The 16,976-nt window shown below is 41.0% G+C and overlaps 1 protein-coding gene across 1 annotated transcript in view; it reads left to right on the forward strand.

Moving 5' to 3' along the window:
• The window catches only part of malrd1 (MAM and LDL receptor class A domain containing 1), a 71,759-nt gene extending 55,036 nt beyond the window's left edge, over positions 1-16,723 (forward strand). Inside the window, exons 22-33 of the mRNA XM_080306056.1 lie at positions 1,437-1,565; positions 1,673-1,834; positions 4,092-4,249; positions 6,800-7,001; positions 7,543-7,821; positions 10,185-10,310; positions 12,015-12,081; positions 14,564-14,655; positions 14,752-14,848; positions 14,952-15,012; positions 16,160-16,255; positions 16,359-16,723. Of these exons, the coding sequence (XP_080162182.1) occupies positions 1,437-1,565; positions 1,673-1,834; positions 4,092-4,249; positions 6,800-7,001; positions 7,543-7,821; positions 10,185-10,310; positions 12,015-12,081; positions 14,564-14,655; positions 14,752-14,848; positions 14,952-15,012; positions 16,160-16,255; positions 16,359-16,457 (1,568 nt within the window). The 3' untranslated portion in view covers positions 16,458-16,723. The remainder of the gene's footprint in view (positions 1-1,436; positions 1,566-1,672; positions 1,835-4,091; positions 4,250-6,799; positions 7,002-7,542; positions 7,822-10,184; positions 10,311-12,014; positions 12,082-14,563; positions 14,656-14,751; positions 14,849-14,951; positions 15,013-16,159; positions 16,256-16,358) is intronic.
• The last annotated feature ends 253 nt before the right edge of the window (positions 16,724-16,976 follow it).

Raw genomic sequence — 16,976 nt, forward strand, 5'->3', positions numbered from 1 at the left:
TGGAGAGGAAAAGTTTCAAAAGCTGGAAATCTCACCACCTGGTAAAGTAATCACAGGCTCGCTGGCGCTCGGCAAACCCCTGCACATATATTACCGTCGCTTTGTGCACAGTGGCAGTGCAAATCTTTCTTATTGCTTCTTAAATTTAAAAAGCAGCTTCAATTCAACTAAACTTTTAAAAGCATGAGGAAAATGTCTTTTATTAACTTTGTGTTCATAGCGGCTCATGTTTGCTGAAGTCTGGAGAATAGCCGTAATCTCGCCTTTAAAAGAAGCTGGACCTATGAATCAGTCTCTTTGTAAATGTGAGATTAAAGTAAAGCAATGCATGATGTAAACCCGCACCAACCCAGGTGCCTTAACGCAACAAAATAAATAATTCCAGCAGTTAGAGTGGTTGAGAAAATAAAAACTAAAAAAGATTTCAGCCTGAATTTCACAAAGTGGATTCAATTGTTTTCAGATTCTCTCTAGCCTTCCTCTCTGCTTTCGTTTTATCAAAGTATTCTTCCAATAAGCTTCATAAGCGCAATATAACTATGCTGTGAAATTATTTTATGATCTTTCCAGCTGATAGTTTGGAGTATGAAATTGATTCTGCCGCCGGCACACTCAGAGAAAAAGAAAGGCAGAACTGTTGGGTCTCGAAGCGAGAGGAGAGTTTGATTGTCTTTGGGACGACAGTCGCTGACAGACGCCGTTTGATGTTTATGTTTGAGACAGATGTTGTACATTAAACAGGACCTGGCACAAGGCTGGGCACCAGGGGGGATGTTTCCTGCTCTGCCGACTCTTTTCCATCTCCATCTCCAGTGCACACGTATAAACAAACACACACAGGAGAACATAAATACTGACCTGCAGATCTAAGCGGAGGCATAGATCAAAACGGACTGCAGACACACAAGCAGACAAATTGTCTGTCCAAAGCCAAATGACACAGACAGACAACTTCCATCAACTTTGAGTGCTCGCTAAAATGGATTTTCAGTTTATTATATGATGGGTTTTAACCCCACTGACCTCCCGGAATGAAATTCAACTCTTTCCTCATTTCACTCATCATTTAATGTCGCTGCCTTTGAAGTTTAACCACGCACACACACACACATCTGCACAGACGTGGCTAATGTGTGTGTGTGCTGTCTGTGATCCACCTGATTTGTTTTCCTTGCTCTCTGTTCCATCTCAAACAAGGCGGTGCAGGAGGAAGGGGGCTTTGATTTCCCTGACAGGCCTTTGTCTGCTTTTGTTTACCTTCTTCTCCGCTGCTGTTCTTTGGTGCTGAGCACAGGAAGTCTGTGTTTTATTAATAAATTGTTCATCACAGCATTTTATTTCATGTCAGATTTAATTTGTCTGGATTAGAAAATGGGGATGAAATTGAGGAATAATAGAAATTATGATTATTCATTGTAATTATCTGTGTGTTTTAGCCACTGTGGAGGCCGTTGAATGTCCTGCGCCCACAGATTTTGTGTGTCGCAGCGGCCACTGCATTGAGTCCCACCTGGTGTGCGACGGCAAGGCCGACTGTGCTGATGAATCGGACGAAGCTGACTGCGGTGAGTAGAAATGATAAATAGGTCCCTTCTTGGAGAGCAGAAGGACAACTTTGAAACAGGACTGCAAACTCTTTCCTTTCATCTTTCAATTTCTTTCTTTCTGGCAGACAAAATAATTAGCTCGCCAGGTGCTTGTAGCTTCAACATGGAGGGAGACCAGTGGAAAGAGAGATGCCAACTTTCTCAAGACCCTGATGATGACTTTGATTGGAGGATTGGTTCCAGTACTGAGACACCAGGGGCTGGACCTATCACCGACCACAGCCAAGGTCTGCAGCTGCTCTCTGCTAAAATCTTACCAAAAATATGACCATACACAACAAGAAAAATGTGCTTTTACTTCTGCTTTCCTTTTCTCAAAGTAAGTCGAAGGTTTTTATAATGGCTTTTTGGGTGGTTGGCTGCAATAAGGTCTGAAATTAGCACAATGTGTTGTTTTACGGCATAAAATACATAGAAGTACTCCACTAATGTATTTTTAAGTTCTTTTATGTAACCCACAGAAGGCGCTCGCTAACCAACTACACAAAAGTTGTTCCATTTATGCGTCGAGGTTCATAAAAGTAGAATTTTTGAGCATCATCTTACTGAACAAATAATGTATCATAAACTGATTTTCCCTGAACTTATTTCCTTTAATTATCCAAAAAGTCTATAGAAAAGCCCACCGAGGGGTAGTTTTATTCTGTTTTCCTCATGTTTGGCTTTGTCTGAAAAAATCCTCCATCCTTGTGTCACTTACATGATACCCAGAATTACAATATGAGAATCTTCGGATCGGATGCTTCTGCCAGCCTCCTAGTTTGTTCCTGTTAATAACACTGGCAGAAAAAACAAACAATTTCTCAAAATTAGGAGCAGACAACATCTGCATTCTCCTGACACCCTCCATGTTTTCAGCTCTCTGGCAGCGCCTTTGTAATTACAACTTGACAGCTGGAAAATAGGACTGTGTGACACCGACATGAAGGCAGGGTTAAAAATACTTCCTGATCAATATCAGTCTGAGTCAAACTGAGCTTAACAGCATTCCTGCTTATCATATGAAGCAAAGCTGCTTCAAATATTGTTTTTTAAACTGATTAATTGAAAGGTAACGACACTTTGGCAACAATTACCCACATTTATGCGAAGCAATGTTAATCAAAATTTCCGTAAGACTTCAAGGCATCAATAACTCACCAGCTGAAAATACATTTGTTGACTACACCTGCTCGACTGCTTATTAATGCAAATATCTAATCAGCCAATCACATTTCAGCAACTCAGTGCATTTATGTATTCAGGCATCTACTATTAATATTAACTTGTGTACTGATATGCTGTTACCCAGGGATTAAATCAGTTATTGCTGTATGTGAGCAAGTTTAAATATGAGTAAACTGGTAAATATACACTTTAGCATCTCTCCAAGATTAAACTGGAACTCTCCCCTCTCCTCCATCCCCTTGTGCACAGATGTGCATGAGTGCACGTCCACAGATCTGTCTGCTACAGCACAGTTAGCAGCTATTGTTTCTGAAGACATGAGCAACATAAAATTGTACCAATTGCTCACTCCTGTCTCAGGCTGTGTAAGGGGTAGAGAAAATGAGCGAGTGGCTTCTCCAAGCACGCCCTTTTTATTTAAGGCCTTGAATGATGACGGACCAGTTTGAAATGAGGACGACAAGCAGCATGAGTGGAGCGCACGGGTGAAAACTGTTAAGGAGAAAGTAAGGAGGTAAAGAAACACACAAAGCAGCAGCTATTTTGTCCCTGCATGCCACATGAGAGCCATAATGCTGAGGACAAAGCAGCATTTTTCATGGGTGACAGTGCACTCAATGAACCAGCTGTTGTCTTCTGAGTTGCAGCTGTAACTCCACCTTGTACTGGCTGTCACTAGGTTGCTATTCCTGATCGGTCATTTGAGGTTATTGATCGGAAGGATGAATGATGGGCTGGATGGACTCGTGATCTTACAGCTTAAAAACACATGGACAAAGGCATGACTCTGCAAATATCCTGTCGTTATAGGATCAGGTAATGGAGCACATGCGTGTACACGTTCTTGGAAAACGAGCTCTGCCTGGATAGATGCACAGACTTTGTTTTGACTTTTATGATTTGATTCACCGCAGCGGAATCTGTGTTGTGGGTGTGAGCAGGTTTTTTTGTGCACTGTGGATTGTGATGGCCTTAAATCCCCCTTAACTCATGTGGAAAACTCCCACTTTGTTCTGGCACCGCACACATGCTGTCTCATCTCCAAGCCTAGCCGAGCTGAAGAAGCTCTCTGCAGCTTTTGGCTGCAGGATACATTTAACGACAGCCTTCCTCCGTCTAAATATCGTGCATATTTGAACCAGCAGAATAAGGTTATTGGATTTCTTTCCTGCAGCAAAGCTGAAATTTGATGGTTGAGCTGGGTTTGGCTGTGGCTTTTCCTTTGCCGTTTCAGCTTCATCGTTCATCGCACTGAGATATTACTCATGCCTTACATAAATGTTCTGCAATTGTAAAGTACTGCGTTTATCTCCAAAGGTGGTGGAGGGAACTTCCTGTATATAAACTCAGCCATTCAGCACGAGGGCGATGTTGCCAAGGTGACAACCAGGAGTCCGTTTCCTGCCAGCATCGGCCTGTGTCACCTGCGCTTCTGGTTCTTCATGCATGGTTCTGATAGGATGGGAACATTGAAGGTGACCTCATCTCAGACAAATTTCTCTTCTGTTTCCTGCTTTTGGGCATCAGGCTTTTTTTTTTTTTTTTAACTGTCACCTGCTAAGAAATGATCCAAAATGAAGGCTTAATTTGGATTTGTCAGAGATTTCTTTCCTCTTTTACTCAGCTTATCAACATATTTTGCTCTGCTTACTGTCAGTCACCTGATACCCAAAGGAGAGAATGAACGTCTTTCTTCCTGCAAATAATCCATCAAAGCATGTCAGGTTACAAACGTCATTATCATATCAGTCTTTTCATGTCTTTTTAGGTCTCTTTGTTAAATGGGTTAATTTCAAAACAACAAACAATAAGCATTTGCTAAAAGCTCTACTTAGACAGGAAGTGTACTCCATGCGTAGCCACAGATGAGGCGCTTACAAGAAATCTACATGAATTATAAACAAAACTACTCAAAAACTCACAGCTCTAAATTATGCATAAATTACTGTATTGCTAATCAAAAACAACTATTAAACCTTCAGAGTTTCCACTTTTGAAATAAGCCATCAGAAAGTATTGTAAGGAAGGATATTCTACGGTACTTTAATTGAGTTTTTCCATTTCGTGCTTCTTTTTGCTTCTGTTCCACTACACCTCTGATATTGAAAAGTGTATTTTTAAATTGAAACTCAACTAAACAAAGGAATACTCTCCCATAAAAGTCTGTTTTAAGAGACGATACAAAGGAGGTCAGTGATTCAGCTGACCTGATTTACTCAAGCAGACTGTTGGAGAAGCCTTGACTGAACATGCTTTGTATGCTTTAGTTTTCAGCCAGACCTCTGGAGCACAAAACAGACCACTGCCTGAGGACCTTAAAGTGCAGTGTGTGTATAAGAGATCAGAGATGTAGCTGGAAAAGAGGCCATTCAGGTCTTTGTACTAATCAATAAAATCTTAAAATACATTTTAAAAAATGATGAGATGGTGTTTTTAGTTTTGGATCAGTTTGGCAGCCAAGTTTTGTAAGTGTACAAAGACAAAGGTCTCTCCATCTTTACAAGTTAATGTAAAATTAAGGTATGTTCAATAAAGCTAACAGTAAAGTGCCTTAAACCTGTCTTTTTTATTGACAAGCAGGTAGCAACTGCTTTGGTTTTGTATATGTGTGTGTAGCTGTGTTCCAAGTTGTTAGTTAGTTGTTTAATAAAACAATTTTAAAATTATGCTACAATCTAGAGTAATTTAACGATGATTAAGCAGCATGTGACTTTGTAGTCAAGGTGCTACCCTATGAGAGTGAGTGTCCTCAGTTTCTCAGCCAGATCCATCACTCACTTATTTCATTTCATTTAAAATTTTAAAGAATAAGAAGAAATAAAGGAAAATAACATAAGATGACAGTAGCCAAATAACTCAGATTAAAGTTTCAAATCAGAACCTCATAAATAAGTTAGGCTCCAGCCACACAGTCCTAAAGTTAGTGACCGATTGGCGACCCCCTGGAAACCAGCAATCGCTAGGGGAGAAGGTTGTATTTCCTGACCGGTTGGCAATTGGTTGTCCGATGCTGGTCTCAGTTGTCATGTGAAACTGGTCACAAAAAATGGCCTGTATTTGGAGTGCTCCAATGGAAACCTCCTCTCAGTTGCTTTGGTTGCTAGCAGTGTGTGAAGATTATCTGTAGTTTGTTAACAGAAAAGCACTACTTTTACTCGGAGAGCCAACATTTTCCAGCTTATGCCACACTTTTCACTACAGCTCCATAGTTAGTTTGTGAGTGTTTGCAGACAAGTCTGAAAACAACCAGCAACCACAGCAATCTGCCAACAACCACTTGTTAAATGATAGGAGAATATGCATTTAACTTAACAACCATTTTGTATTATTGTTGGGTCTTACCTCACAATATAAAACTGCTGTTGTGATTTGGCGCTATGTAAATAAAATTGAATTGAACCAGAGGATGTTTCAATTCCATTTTCAAGAGGATGGCCTATGACTGGAGCCTAAGCTGGCTGCAGTGAGAGAAGTACAAATAATCTGGAGTTTTTTGATGCAGCACACTTTTTGAGACCAATTTTACCTGGCAACAGCTAGCAACCTCCAGCAATCACTTGCCAACCAGTTGGGGAATACAGTTTTTTCCCTTGTGACCAGAGGTTTTTAGAGGTTTGCAGACTGGTCTTAAGACCTGCATGACTGAGGCCCTCAGTAACATCACAGTGGCTACAGACATCTTTTATGTACATGTTGCACGTAAATGCATAAAGTATGACACACGGAAACACTGAAGCTTTATAGCGCTTCTATTACTAGTACTCCAATTGTTTATGTTTTTCTACACTGCATTTCTACTGGTTTTATTTAAGCAAAGAATGCACATACTTCTATTGCACGTAACGGTGATGTGTAAACACCCTGTCACCACTGAAGGAAAAATGTTTAAAGACTGAAAAAGAAACTTTTTTTATGTTGTTTGTTTGATTATAATAAATTTTGTATGGTGATGATACATGTTCTCACTCAAACATATTGTTACACATCAAATGGAAATGTCACTTTGTGCCACCTGACCTCACCAGGTCTTTACTATTGGACCCAGTGGTACCCGTCTGTTGATGTGGGCAGCAACTGGAAACCATGGCAGACAGTGGACATACGCTAATGTCATCGTGTCCAGCACGGTACCCTTCAGAGTGACCTTTGAGGCCCAGGTGGGTGGAGACATGTGGACAGACATCGCCCTGGATGACATTTCCTACACTGCAGAGTGTATAGTTGGAGGTAAAGACCTGAAAGTTTTTCGCCTTCTTTGCCCTTCTATTTAGTTTTTCCTTATTTCCTATCCTTCTAGCACCCTTCTCATTTTTCATTTCATTTCCTCCAGTTTTCACATTCTCCCATTTCCCAATTTTTCCCTGTCCTCCAACATCTATGCTCGTCTCCTCAGTTTCCATATAAATAGTGTGAACCCTCGGGGAAAGTGTAGTGAGTTAATGGAGCCTGTTGCCCTGTAGGTCCATATGAATTCAATGCAGAGAATGGGTCAATGCCAAGGGACAGCATGGAGGGCAATGGGGAGGAAAAGCAATTACATTTATATTGTGTTGTTTCCTCACCCTCACCATTCTGTCCTCCCACCACCCCAAACTGTTTCTTTCACTGGCTTTCTGACGAAGCCTCTGTGGTCTCAAAAAAAAACATTAACATACTTTCAAAAACAATCCTGGGATTTATCAATGGGGGGTTTTTACTGTATTTGACTGAAAATCAAGTTTATTTAACCCTTTTGCATGCATCTCTCCACTGTGATTTTCCACCTCAGAACCTGTGACTCCTCAGCCACTGACTTGTGGTGTGAACCAGTTTCAGTGTGCATACTCCTTCCAGTGTATCCCAGAGAGCTGGTTGTGTGACACGGAGCCCGACTGTGCTGATAAGTCTGATGAAGAGCATTGTCCCACTGTTGTACCCGGAACTCTTCCTCCTCAGGTCCTTTGTCCTCTTGGTTATTTTCAGTGTTCAGATCATAACTGCCTCCCGTCCATAATGCGCTGCGATGGAGTCGTTGACTGTCCCACAGGAGAGGATGAATACAGCTGCCGTAAGTTAGCACCTCTTCATTTTTCACTGAGGATGAATGGCTGGAAAACTGAAGTGCACTGCTAGCAAAAAAGGAAATAATTGGCAGTTTGACCCATATTTAGACAAGATCCCATGAATTCATGTTTAATAAGTAACAGATGAGATGAAAACCTCTCGCAAATTCCCCTAAACATGTTTCTGATAGAGCTTAATAGTTCAAAAAATCACACGTGTTTACCAAAAACAACTTGTGGACAATCCACAAACCTCACTGCTTTCACTGGAACTACTGTCCACTGAATAAATAGTCCCTTTAAACTGTAATGACAATGACTGTTTTCTCAGTTTCATCATCCAGTGTCATCATCCAATGTAACATCTTTGAGATTTTTAAAAACAGGTACAATATAAAAAGTGTTTGGATAAAATCTTAATGTCTAAAGCAAACGGCAAAAAATGCAATGGGGTCACAGTATATATAGTAAAGCTGTTTCCACATAAAATGATAAGCCATTAAACCTCAGATTTATAAGAGGTTATCACATTTTCCATTAAATTTCCATCTTAGTGTCGTGGGTAGCACCTTGATGCAGTGGTTAGTCCTGTCAGCTTTGTGGCTTTGTGTTTGAACCATCTTGGGCTCTTCCTGTGTTTAGTTTGCCTACGTGGGTTTTCTTTGGGTCCTCTGGTTTCCTCCAAGAGTCTAAAGCAATATGTCTCATTTGCAGCATGCTCCACTTCAAAAGCTGAAAAAGTTCACCCCCCCCCCCTCCAGCTTTATCTACAGTACTGTGCAAAATTCTTCAGCCACCCCTCATTTCTTATATGTATATATATGGGAAATGGTCAGAAATTTATTGAAATATCTGCAAACATACATGGAAATGCAAAATATAGGACAAAAATATAGTTTGTAAGAGTCTAACAAGCTTAAAGTCAGTATTTTGTATGACCACCTTTATTCTACCTAACAGGCTGACCTCTCTCAGACAAGATTTCTTGTAGTTTCTTTAAGTAATCTTCAGGAATAGTTCTCCAGACTTCTTGAAATAGACTTAAAGCTCTTCTTTATAAGTTCCTGCCTTTTGTCCTGTTCTCCATCAAGATGACCTCACACTGCTTCATTAACGTTGAGGTCTGTTCTGGGGAGGCCAATCCATGACCAATACTGTTCCACTGTGTGTTTTTTCACCCAGGTGTGCTTTTACTGCATTAGCTGTGCATTTGGAGTCATTGTCCTGCTGAAAAATGAACCTGTTGCTAATCAGACATGTGGGATCAAATATCTGTGCTAACTTTCTGCCTTTATGAGCTCTTAGTTTTGACAAGATCCTCAAGACCACTGACTGAAGTGCAGCCCTAAACCATGATAGAGATACCTTCTTCTGACCTCCTCCTTATATGTTGACAATTATTTAAATCAGGAAGTTCAGTGATGCTGATTTTCAGTCCAGTTCTTGTGTAATTTGGCATACCTCAGCTTTTTTCCCCACTTCACTTCCTTAAAAATGGTTAGGAAAAAAAGTTAGAAAAACTCAATTTAAAATGTGTGAAAAAGCAGCTAATGTCCATAAAAAATGTAAAGACCTTTAGAAAGCTTACAAGATTATTGCTCTAGACCACTTTAAAAATGAAAAGTCTGACTTCTTTGAAGATAAATGTAAAGAAATGAGGGGTGACTGATGAGGGGTGCTCATGTGGTTACAGGTCATAAGTGTAGATGTGAGCTATAGATATTATGTTCTACCAAAGGTAAAGGTTTACTGGTGCTATACTTAGTTCTTACTTAAACAGAGCAGGTTATAGTGGGTACTGCATACAGATTAAAGACCCTGTTTAATCATTTTTTATTTAGTTTTTAGCACCATAGGTTGAATTTCAGACACCTCATCTGCACTGGGGTAAACGCAGTAATCGAAGATGTATAACAGGATGTGTGAGTGAGGATCACTGTGGGTACTATGAAGGCCTGTTGAGTTGCTGGTGTGGTCTCAGTGTGGTCTCAGTCCATGCTTTTAAATCCCAACACTCTCAGTGAACTACTTGATTATTTTAGTGTGTGTTACGTTTATATGGGCCTTGGTTAGTGTTTGTTGTGTTAAAATATGTTCCTTTGATAAAGTGAATTTGACTGTGTATTTGATTGACAGCATTAGTTGTACGGAGCCTGTCGATACAGTTTATATCTAAGAAGAAATGAAAGTTTTGGGAGTTAGAAGCTGGACTTTTTGAATATTTGTGCAATTGCTTGTAGAATATCTCCTTAAAATGCTTTAAAAAGGCAGTGAGCAGTGCACTTCTCCTACTATAATTACGATACACTCATTATAGTCTGTGAATTTAACACTCACCCTCTTCATATTTCCTCATTTTTTCCACCAGCTTGGCTCCAGTGTAAGCTGGGAGAACTGGTGTGTGAAAGTTCGTCTAGCTGTATCCCATTTCAGAGCCGTTGTGACCATTTTGTCGACTGCCTGCCATTCCACTCAGATGAATCCAGCTGCCATGGTAACACGCTTTTATTACCTTACCCTTTTATGCCATTAACTGTAGCCCTGTTGTATGATTTCCTGACATGTCGCAGGTTGCACTTACTCTAAAGTGTCATTTCTACCACCTCTGTGTCACGTCTGTCTGTGCATTTAGCTGTGATCAAATGTCTCTACTTTCATTAGTCACTTCATGCTTTAATTTAGCTTCTTTTAAAGCTTTGATGTCAATCACTGTGACATTTACTTCCAATGTGCTGTTACATCTCAATTTGCTTTGATTCGAATGACACGTCTTTTCTTTGTATCCATTTACGAAAAAGTAATCTTTTAAAGTATTTTCACATTTAATTTAGCACATACCTTTGCCTTTTTTCTCTATATATTGCCCTCTCATGAGTCAGTTTTCCCTTAAGTGCTTCCAGTACTTCACTCATATTTGCCCATTTCGAGGGACTCTCAGGACATTTTCAGGTCTGGCTGTTTAGTCTTCAAAGCACACCTTACGGTGTTAATGCAAGCTGCCAAAATGTGATCCATTAAAACCTCTGCTTTCCTGCATCTTTGAGAAATAAGCCCAAACCTCCCATTCCGCCTGCATTTGCTGCCAAGCCAAAGTCACTTTATCAAGGGCTGAGCAGCACTTCAGGGTTTCATAATGGTATTTCCAGCATGATGATTATTTAAAAGGCAACCCTAATAACCCTCATCCAACCTATGGAGGCAGGAGCAGTCATCATCAGATAGATTAGGTGGGCGAGGGGAAAAAAGCATGCTAAAGTAAATGGTCTGTATTTGTACAGCGCTTTACTAGTCCCTAAGGACCCCAAAGCGCTTTACACACCCAGTCATCCACCCATTCACACACTGGTGATGGCAAGTTACATTGTAGCCACAGCCACCCAGGGGCGCACTGACAGAGGCGAGGCTGCCGGACACTGGCACCACCGGACTCCTCTTTCACCATGGACATCGGTACAGATGAGAATCAGTCCTTCAGCTATTACTCAGAGACCAAACGGCTATTTTAAGTCAAAGATTCCTCAGTGTTCAACACAAAAGACATTTCTTCCAAAACAGTTTTACTGTAATGTTCAGACACAACTAAGGGAAGACACTGGCCACATTAATGACGTGCACTGTGGTGGAAAGCAAATTGAAAAGACTGGAGTATTTTAGATATGCCAGCACAGTCTTGGCTCAACACCAGACGTGAAGTTGGTGCTTCCTTCAGATAAAAATCATGTGGGCAACTTTATTTATCACAGCCACAAGAAGAAGAAGAAAGATGGCACTTAGGGATCACTCTCTTTCTCTGATGCACCTTGAAAAGACCTCATAAAAACTCTAAGATGTTTGGAGTGACCTACCTTGAATAACTGACACATGAACTAAAAGCAAATGATTGTCTGACATTTACTAGTAAATAAAAGCCATCGGTGTCTTTATTTTTGAAAACATACTCACTTTAAGTGGCTGGAATGCATGGTCTCTTAACTTCTCATGCTCTCTGCAGAGGTTAATGGATGACACTCAACAGTACCCCCCCCCCCCCCCCCCCCAACATATTTGACTGATTTCATCTGCTGAACAGCCACATGTCTGTTTCCTGTCAGATGAGGAGAGAGATGGTGGCTACTGACAGAGTACAGGGAGGATTTGAGTATCCTGCCTTCTTCGTACAACGTGTGGTGATGCTGCATTTTCCTTTCTTCATTTGCAGAATGTCCTCCGATGTATTGCATGTATCACGGCTCATGCCATGTGATGACACAGGGGCCTGTTTGCATGTAAGCTGAACTTCACCCAGACACACACACACAAACATGCATCTATAAGCAGACTAATACACAAACTCAGTCACATTCATTAAGATGCACAAAAGAAAGATAAGTATCTTGTCTGTTCTTCCCACTCCCCCTCTCATCCTTTATCTGTCTGTGAGCTCTAAAACATGGAAATCCCATCAGTCTTGTTGCTTTCCTTGGAAAAGACACGCTCCGTGAAGCATGTGGGAATCTGCTTATCCCCTGCAGATTAAGCAGGATGGTTCTTCCTTCATTTAACCGCAGCATAGTGTTTCCTGGGAATCTCTGAAAGGTTCTCCTGGTCAATATTTAATCATGGTCACCACTAAGAATAGCTATAGCAGGTAGACCCCCAAAAAGCCATGCATCAGATTAACCTGCCAGCATAATACAGCCGTCTACCTTTCAAAAACACATTCAAGACAGACACTCTGTTGGAGGTTTTTTTTTTATTAAGCCCGTGAATCTAGCTGTCTGCATCAGCAGCTTGGAATGTCTCCAATGAGATTTTTCATTATAAAAGAAAGAATGCAATTATAAGACTTGGTGCTGGATCTGCTAACATCATTATGCACCAGTGAAGCCTTTCTGGGAGATTCACATTTCCTCCATTCTCTTTTCACCAAAGGTTAAATTCTCCAACACATGAATGTGAATCATGCAGCGGGGTGGATACACCTTCCCTAAAGTCACATGACTAACTGCACGCCATGTCAACAACCCAATAAATCTCACGTTATTAGAAAAGCAACACCTTCAATTGAAATTAAATTCCTGCATGATATGAATTTGTGATGGAAATCTCTTGTTAAGACAAAACTGAGAAACTGGATTAATCCAAATTTTGGTTTTCAACAACTTCACTTCCTTTTAAACCATTTTTACAGGAAGCTGGAACTGCTGCACAAGAGCTGCACACTTTGAATGCTAAGTAGCCCATACTGGCTTGTCTGCTTCTTATCTAACTTGCAAAGATGAACGCACGTCTTGTCGTGCACATCCTGACAAAAAGCGAGCTGCTAATGTCGGTTTGTAGGCTCGGCGACACGTACAGAATATAAATGTACCCGCAGGTATCAGTCCAGACAGGTTAGATGCTGGTGTGGTCTTTGCTTTTCAGTACTGCTAACAAGCTGTCTGCCCGTGACATGTGGGCACTACCGCAAATTTGTTTACTTTGTGTCCAATTTCACTGACAGAGCTCAGCTGCTGTCAATCAAGTGCACCCACACGCCTGCCCAGCGAGCAAAAAGGAGAAGGGAGCATTTCATCTGTTTCTCCAGACACCTCTTCTTCCTTTTCCTTCCTGCTTTATGTCAAAAGATTTTTTTGTTAATGCTTTTTGTCTCAGAAATGCTGCCTCATTCCCTCATTTAGTCCTCCTGTGTTTGATTCCCCTTTCCTATTCATGTCCCCGTCCAACATTCCTCAGTGCAGCGCCACCACCACCACCGCCTCCTCTCATTATGTAAGAGGACCTTACCGCCGTCATTCACACTGCAGTGTGGTATGGACTTCCTGAAGCTGTTCCAGCATTGATAACAGCCCTGCTGTAGCAGAACTCATGGCCAGCACCTCTGGCTCAGTATTTGCCTCACGTTCCTCCACTCTGCTGAGCAGGATCCACCAGGGAACCAGGCCAGGAGCAGCCCACTGCCACGGCTAGACAGTCGCACAATATGCACGCTGACCCCCTCTGAATGATAATGACTCAGTCTGGCTTTGCTGAGAGCTGTGTGTTTCGAATTAGAAGGTCAATGTTGCTCTGAAATCAAGCTGATACTGAACAGATGTTGACTTGGAGCAGAGTCTTAGATTTGAAAAAGAGGAACTTACTTTCTTTCCAGATGCAGCTCCACAGACCGGCCAAACAATTCACAATTAGCCTGTGTTTCCATGCTTGATGTCCAGCAGATAAACCTTGCACTTTTTGTCAAGATGGAAAAGACGCGTATGTTCAATAAGCTTAATAGAAACTGTCAGGATTATACTTCTTTTGTTTTAGTATTTGATTTTATGTAGCTTCAAAGTCTTATCCTGTTCTTACCAAAGGTTTGATCTATGTCTATTTAATTAAGTGTTATATGTATATGTGCATGTGCAGTTCATTAGTAATGGATGACAGTGCCACTAGTTGCTTCATTAAAGACAAGAAATATAAAGACATATACAGGTATGCAGTGGTTCTTAAAGTGTAGCTCAGGGCCTCCAACCCAAAATCTGATTATAAAACATGTTGTTGTGCTGGATTATTAAAAGAAAAGAGCATGATGGAGATCATAAAACAAGCATATTGTGTTCATTTATTCCTCTTATCTTTGGGCCAGTAGAGACTCACATTTGGGAAGCACATTTGAGTCAGACTCCTCATCATGTGATCACAAAACGGTGCTACATAAAACAAGACATATGGTTTCAGCATCCGTGTCTCATCTTTCGTTTGTTTTTCCTTGCGTGGTCACAGCTGTCAGCCGGGATGGACAGGAAACCGTTGCCATGTCAGAGAGAAACCATCCCTCTCCACGTCTTCCCCGAAACCAGAGGACACGCAGATGGGTAATAAAGAAGCCCACCTCTTCTCTCACCTCTATTAAAATGACTCGCCTGAGTGTAATTACTGCATCCTTACTTACCCCGTTAATGTCACTGCAGTTCCTGTGTACGTTGGCATCGGCATCGGGCTGCTGCTGCTCGTACTCGGAGTCGCTGTGTGTGTTCTGGCTCTGCGCAAGAGAAAGTGCCACTTAATGTGAGTTGGAGCTGCATTCGTTCTGCTGTTTCACTGCTGATCCTTCGTGTAACGATTATGTTCATGATAAATGTGTTGATGAGTTTGTCTGCCGGCTCCACAGAAAGCCCAACCTGACGGACTACGGGGTGATGGATAACCCAAATTTTGACTGGAAAGCAGAGGTCAGCAGACAGAAATGTCCAATCAGTCATGTTTTGAGTAACATTAAGTTTCTCAGCCACACAAATCAAATATTTCTACCATTGTTCTCACATTTGTTCAATAAGTGGATTTAATTTTAGAAGAAGTCAGAAGGTGCTCGCCAGAAGCCTTTCTGCAAAATTAGATTTTTGATTTAGGATCATTGATTTTGCAGTTTGTGTGTCGCTATGAGTTTGTATTTCTCCGAGTGTTGTATGTACACACTATAGTGCCTATACAGCAGGTAGACACAATAACCGAACTATATAATCTGATCAAATGCAACAGCACAAGCTGCGATGCCAAAAATATCCAATTTAATCAAGATCACATGATGAAAGGCTTTAGAAACTGCTTCTTCACTGGCTTGCATTACCTTACACGGGCGCTCATATTATTGTCCGCCCACTGTGTGTTTTGTTTCCTGCAATTTTGATCTCTGCTATTATTCCTGCTGTTAATGAGAAAGAGCCAAGCGTAGGACATGATGCAAGCACAGCTCTTCCATTTGGATAATGGAATGAGAGACACACACAAACACACTTTGTTCTTAGCTACACGGGCGTGTCACCGAGTAATACAAGTCAGAGTGATGTTTCATTGCTCTGATGACTCTGGATTAAAACTTTGCTCTGTGCATGTGGCATGTTTGTAAGAGTTATAATTCATAAACACATAAACACAAATGAATGTGTGATCACAAACCTTTCATGTACAGTTTCGTCATCATTTTATGAGCCATTTTTCATCTTCATGTACACGAGAAAAGAATTTATGTCGATGAATTCTAATCAGTACATTATTAAAGTGCATGTTGAAAACACACAAGCACAGCACACAAAATGTGTTTAACTACACTCATTTTTCTTACTGGCAATTTTAAGTAGAGCGTTGTAGCGCCAAACCAGTATATCCATGACAGATCCGCTTCAGCACTTACACAGCAGTGGAAACAGTCGGTGATTATTCCACCTCTGCAAGACGATGAAATATTTTATGGAGGTTAAAGTTGTAATTATGTACACATAACAAGGCAATTTGATTTTAATTGCGCTTGCATTTCATGCACTCTCGCACATTAAGCCTCATCTCATTTTAAACCCATGTACATGATTTTCGTTACCTCAGGATGAAAGAGCGGGCGGCTGTCCCAGTGTGAACCCCAGGAGGAGTGATGGTCACGGGCTTTCCATCAGTGTCTACCCGTGGAGGAAGGAGGTAGAGGTATGGTGTCTGTACACAGCCTTTTGGCATTCACTCTAATTTCCTGTGCAGAAATCAGCACACAGGAAATGATGTCTTTTTTTGTGCGTATTCATACATACAGGGTCTGAACTGGAAAGATGCCAAGCTGTCCTTCTCCAACCCCATGTACCCTTACCCCCCTAATCATAATGAGGCTGACAGCAAAACTTCTGATGCATAAAAACAACGGACATCACATTTATTTTTTTTAAAGATATTTTTTGGGGTAAATGCCAACTAAGAGCATTGCAACAAAACCATCGAAATGCAGAAAACATGGAGACTGAATTGTGAATTGTGCGTACACACTCTTGAGGAGTTCGTCTTGACCCACTGCACTCAAGTCCAGAGTGGGGGAGAGGATGCAAACGGTGACATGGATATATTTCACGATACCAGCTCGACTTCATGTGATACTTACATGTTTAAATAAAGGTTTAAAGCCCACAGAATAATTGATTGTTCAATCTAAGACATGCACATAAATATGACTAAACAGCACTGCGTATTTATCCATAGGAGTTCTGCTCTACAGACACCAAACTCTCTTGGTGAGACTTCAATGAGAAGATCAATAAGACTTGCATATTGGCCCAATTAAAATAGCGGATAATGCCGGAGGCTTAACCTGACTTTAATGGTTAGCATATCTGCTGCTTATCTGCTTAGTATAAAACTCATGTTATTTCATTCATCATCC

Source organism: Astatotilapia calliptera, chromosome 9 (genome assembly GCF_964374335.1).
Source record: "Astatotilapia calliptera chromosome 9, fAstCal68.1, whole genome shotgun sequence".
Lineage (NCBI taxonomy): Eukaryota > Metazoa > Chordata > Actinopteri > Cichliformes > Cichlidae > Astatotilapia > Astatotilapia calliptera.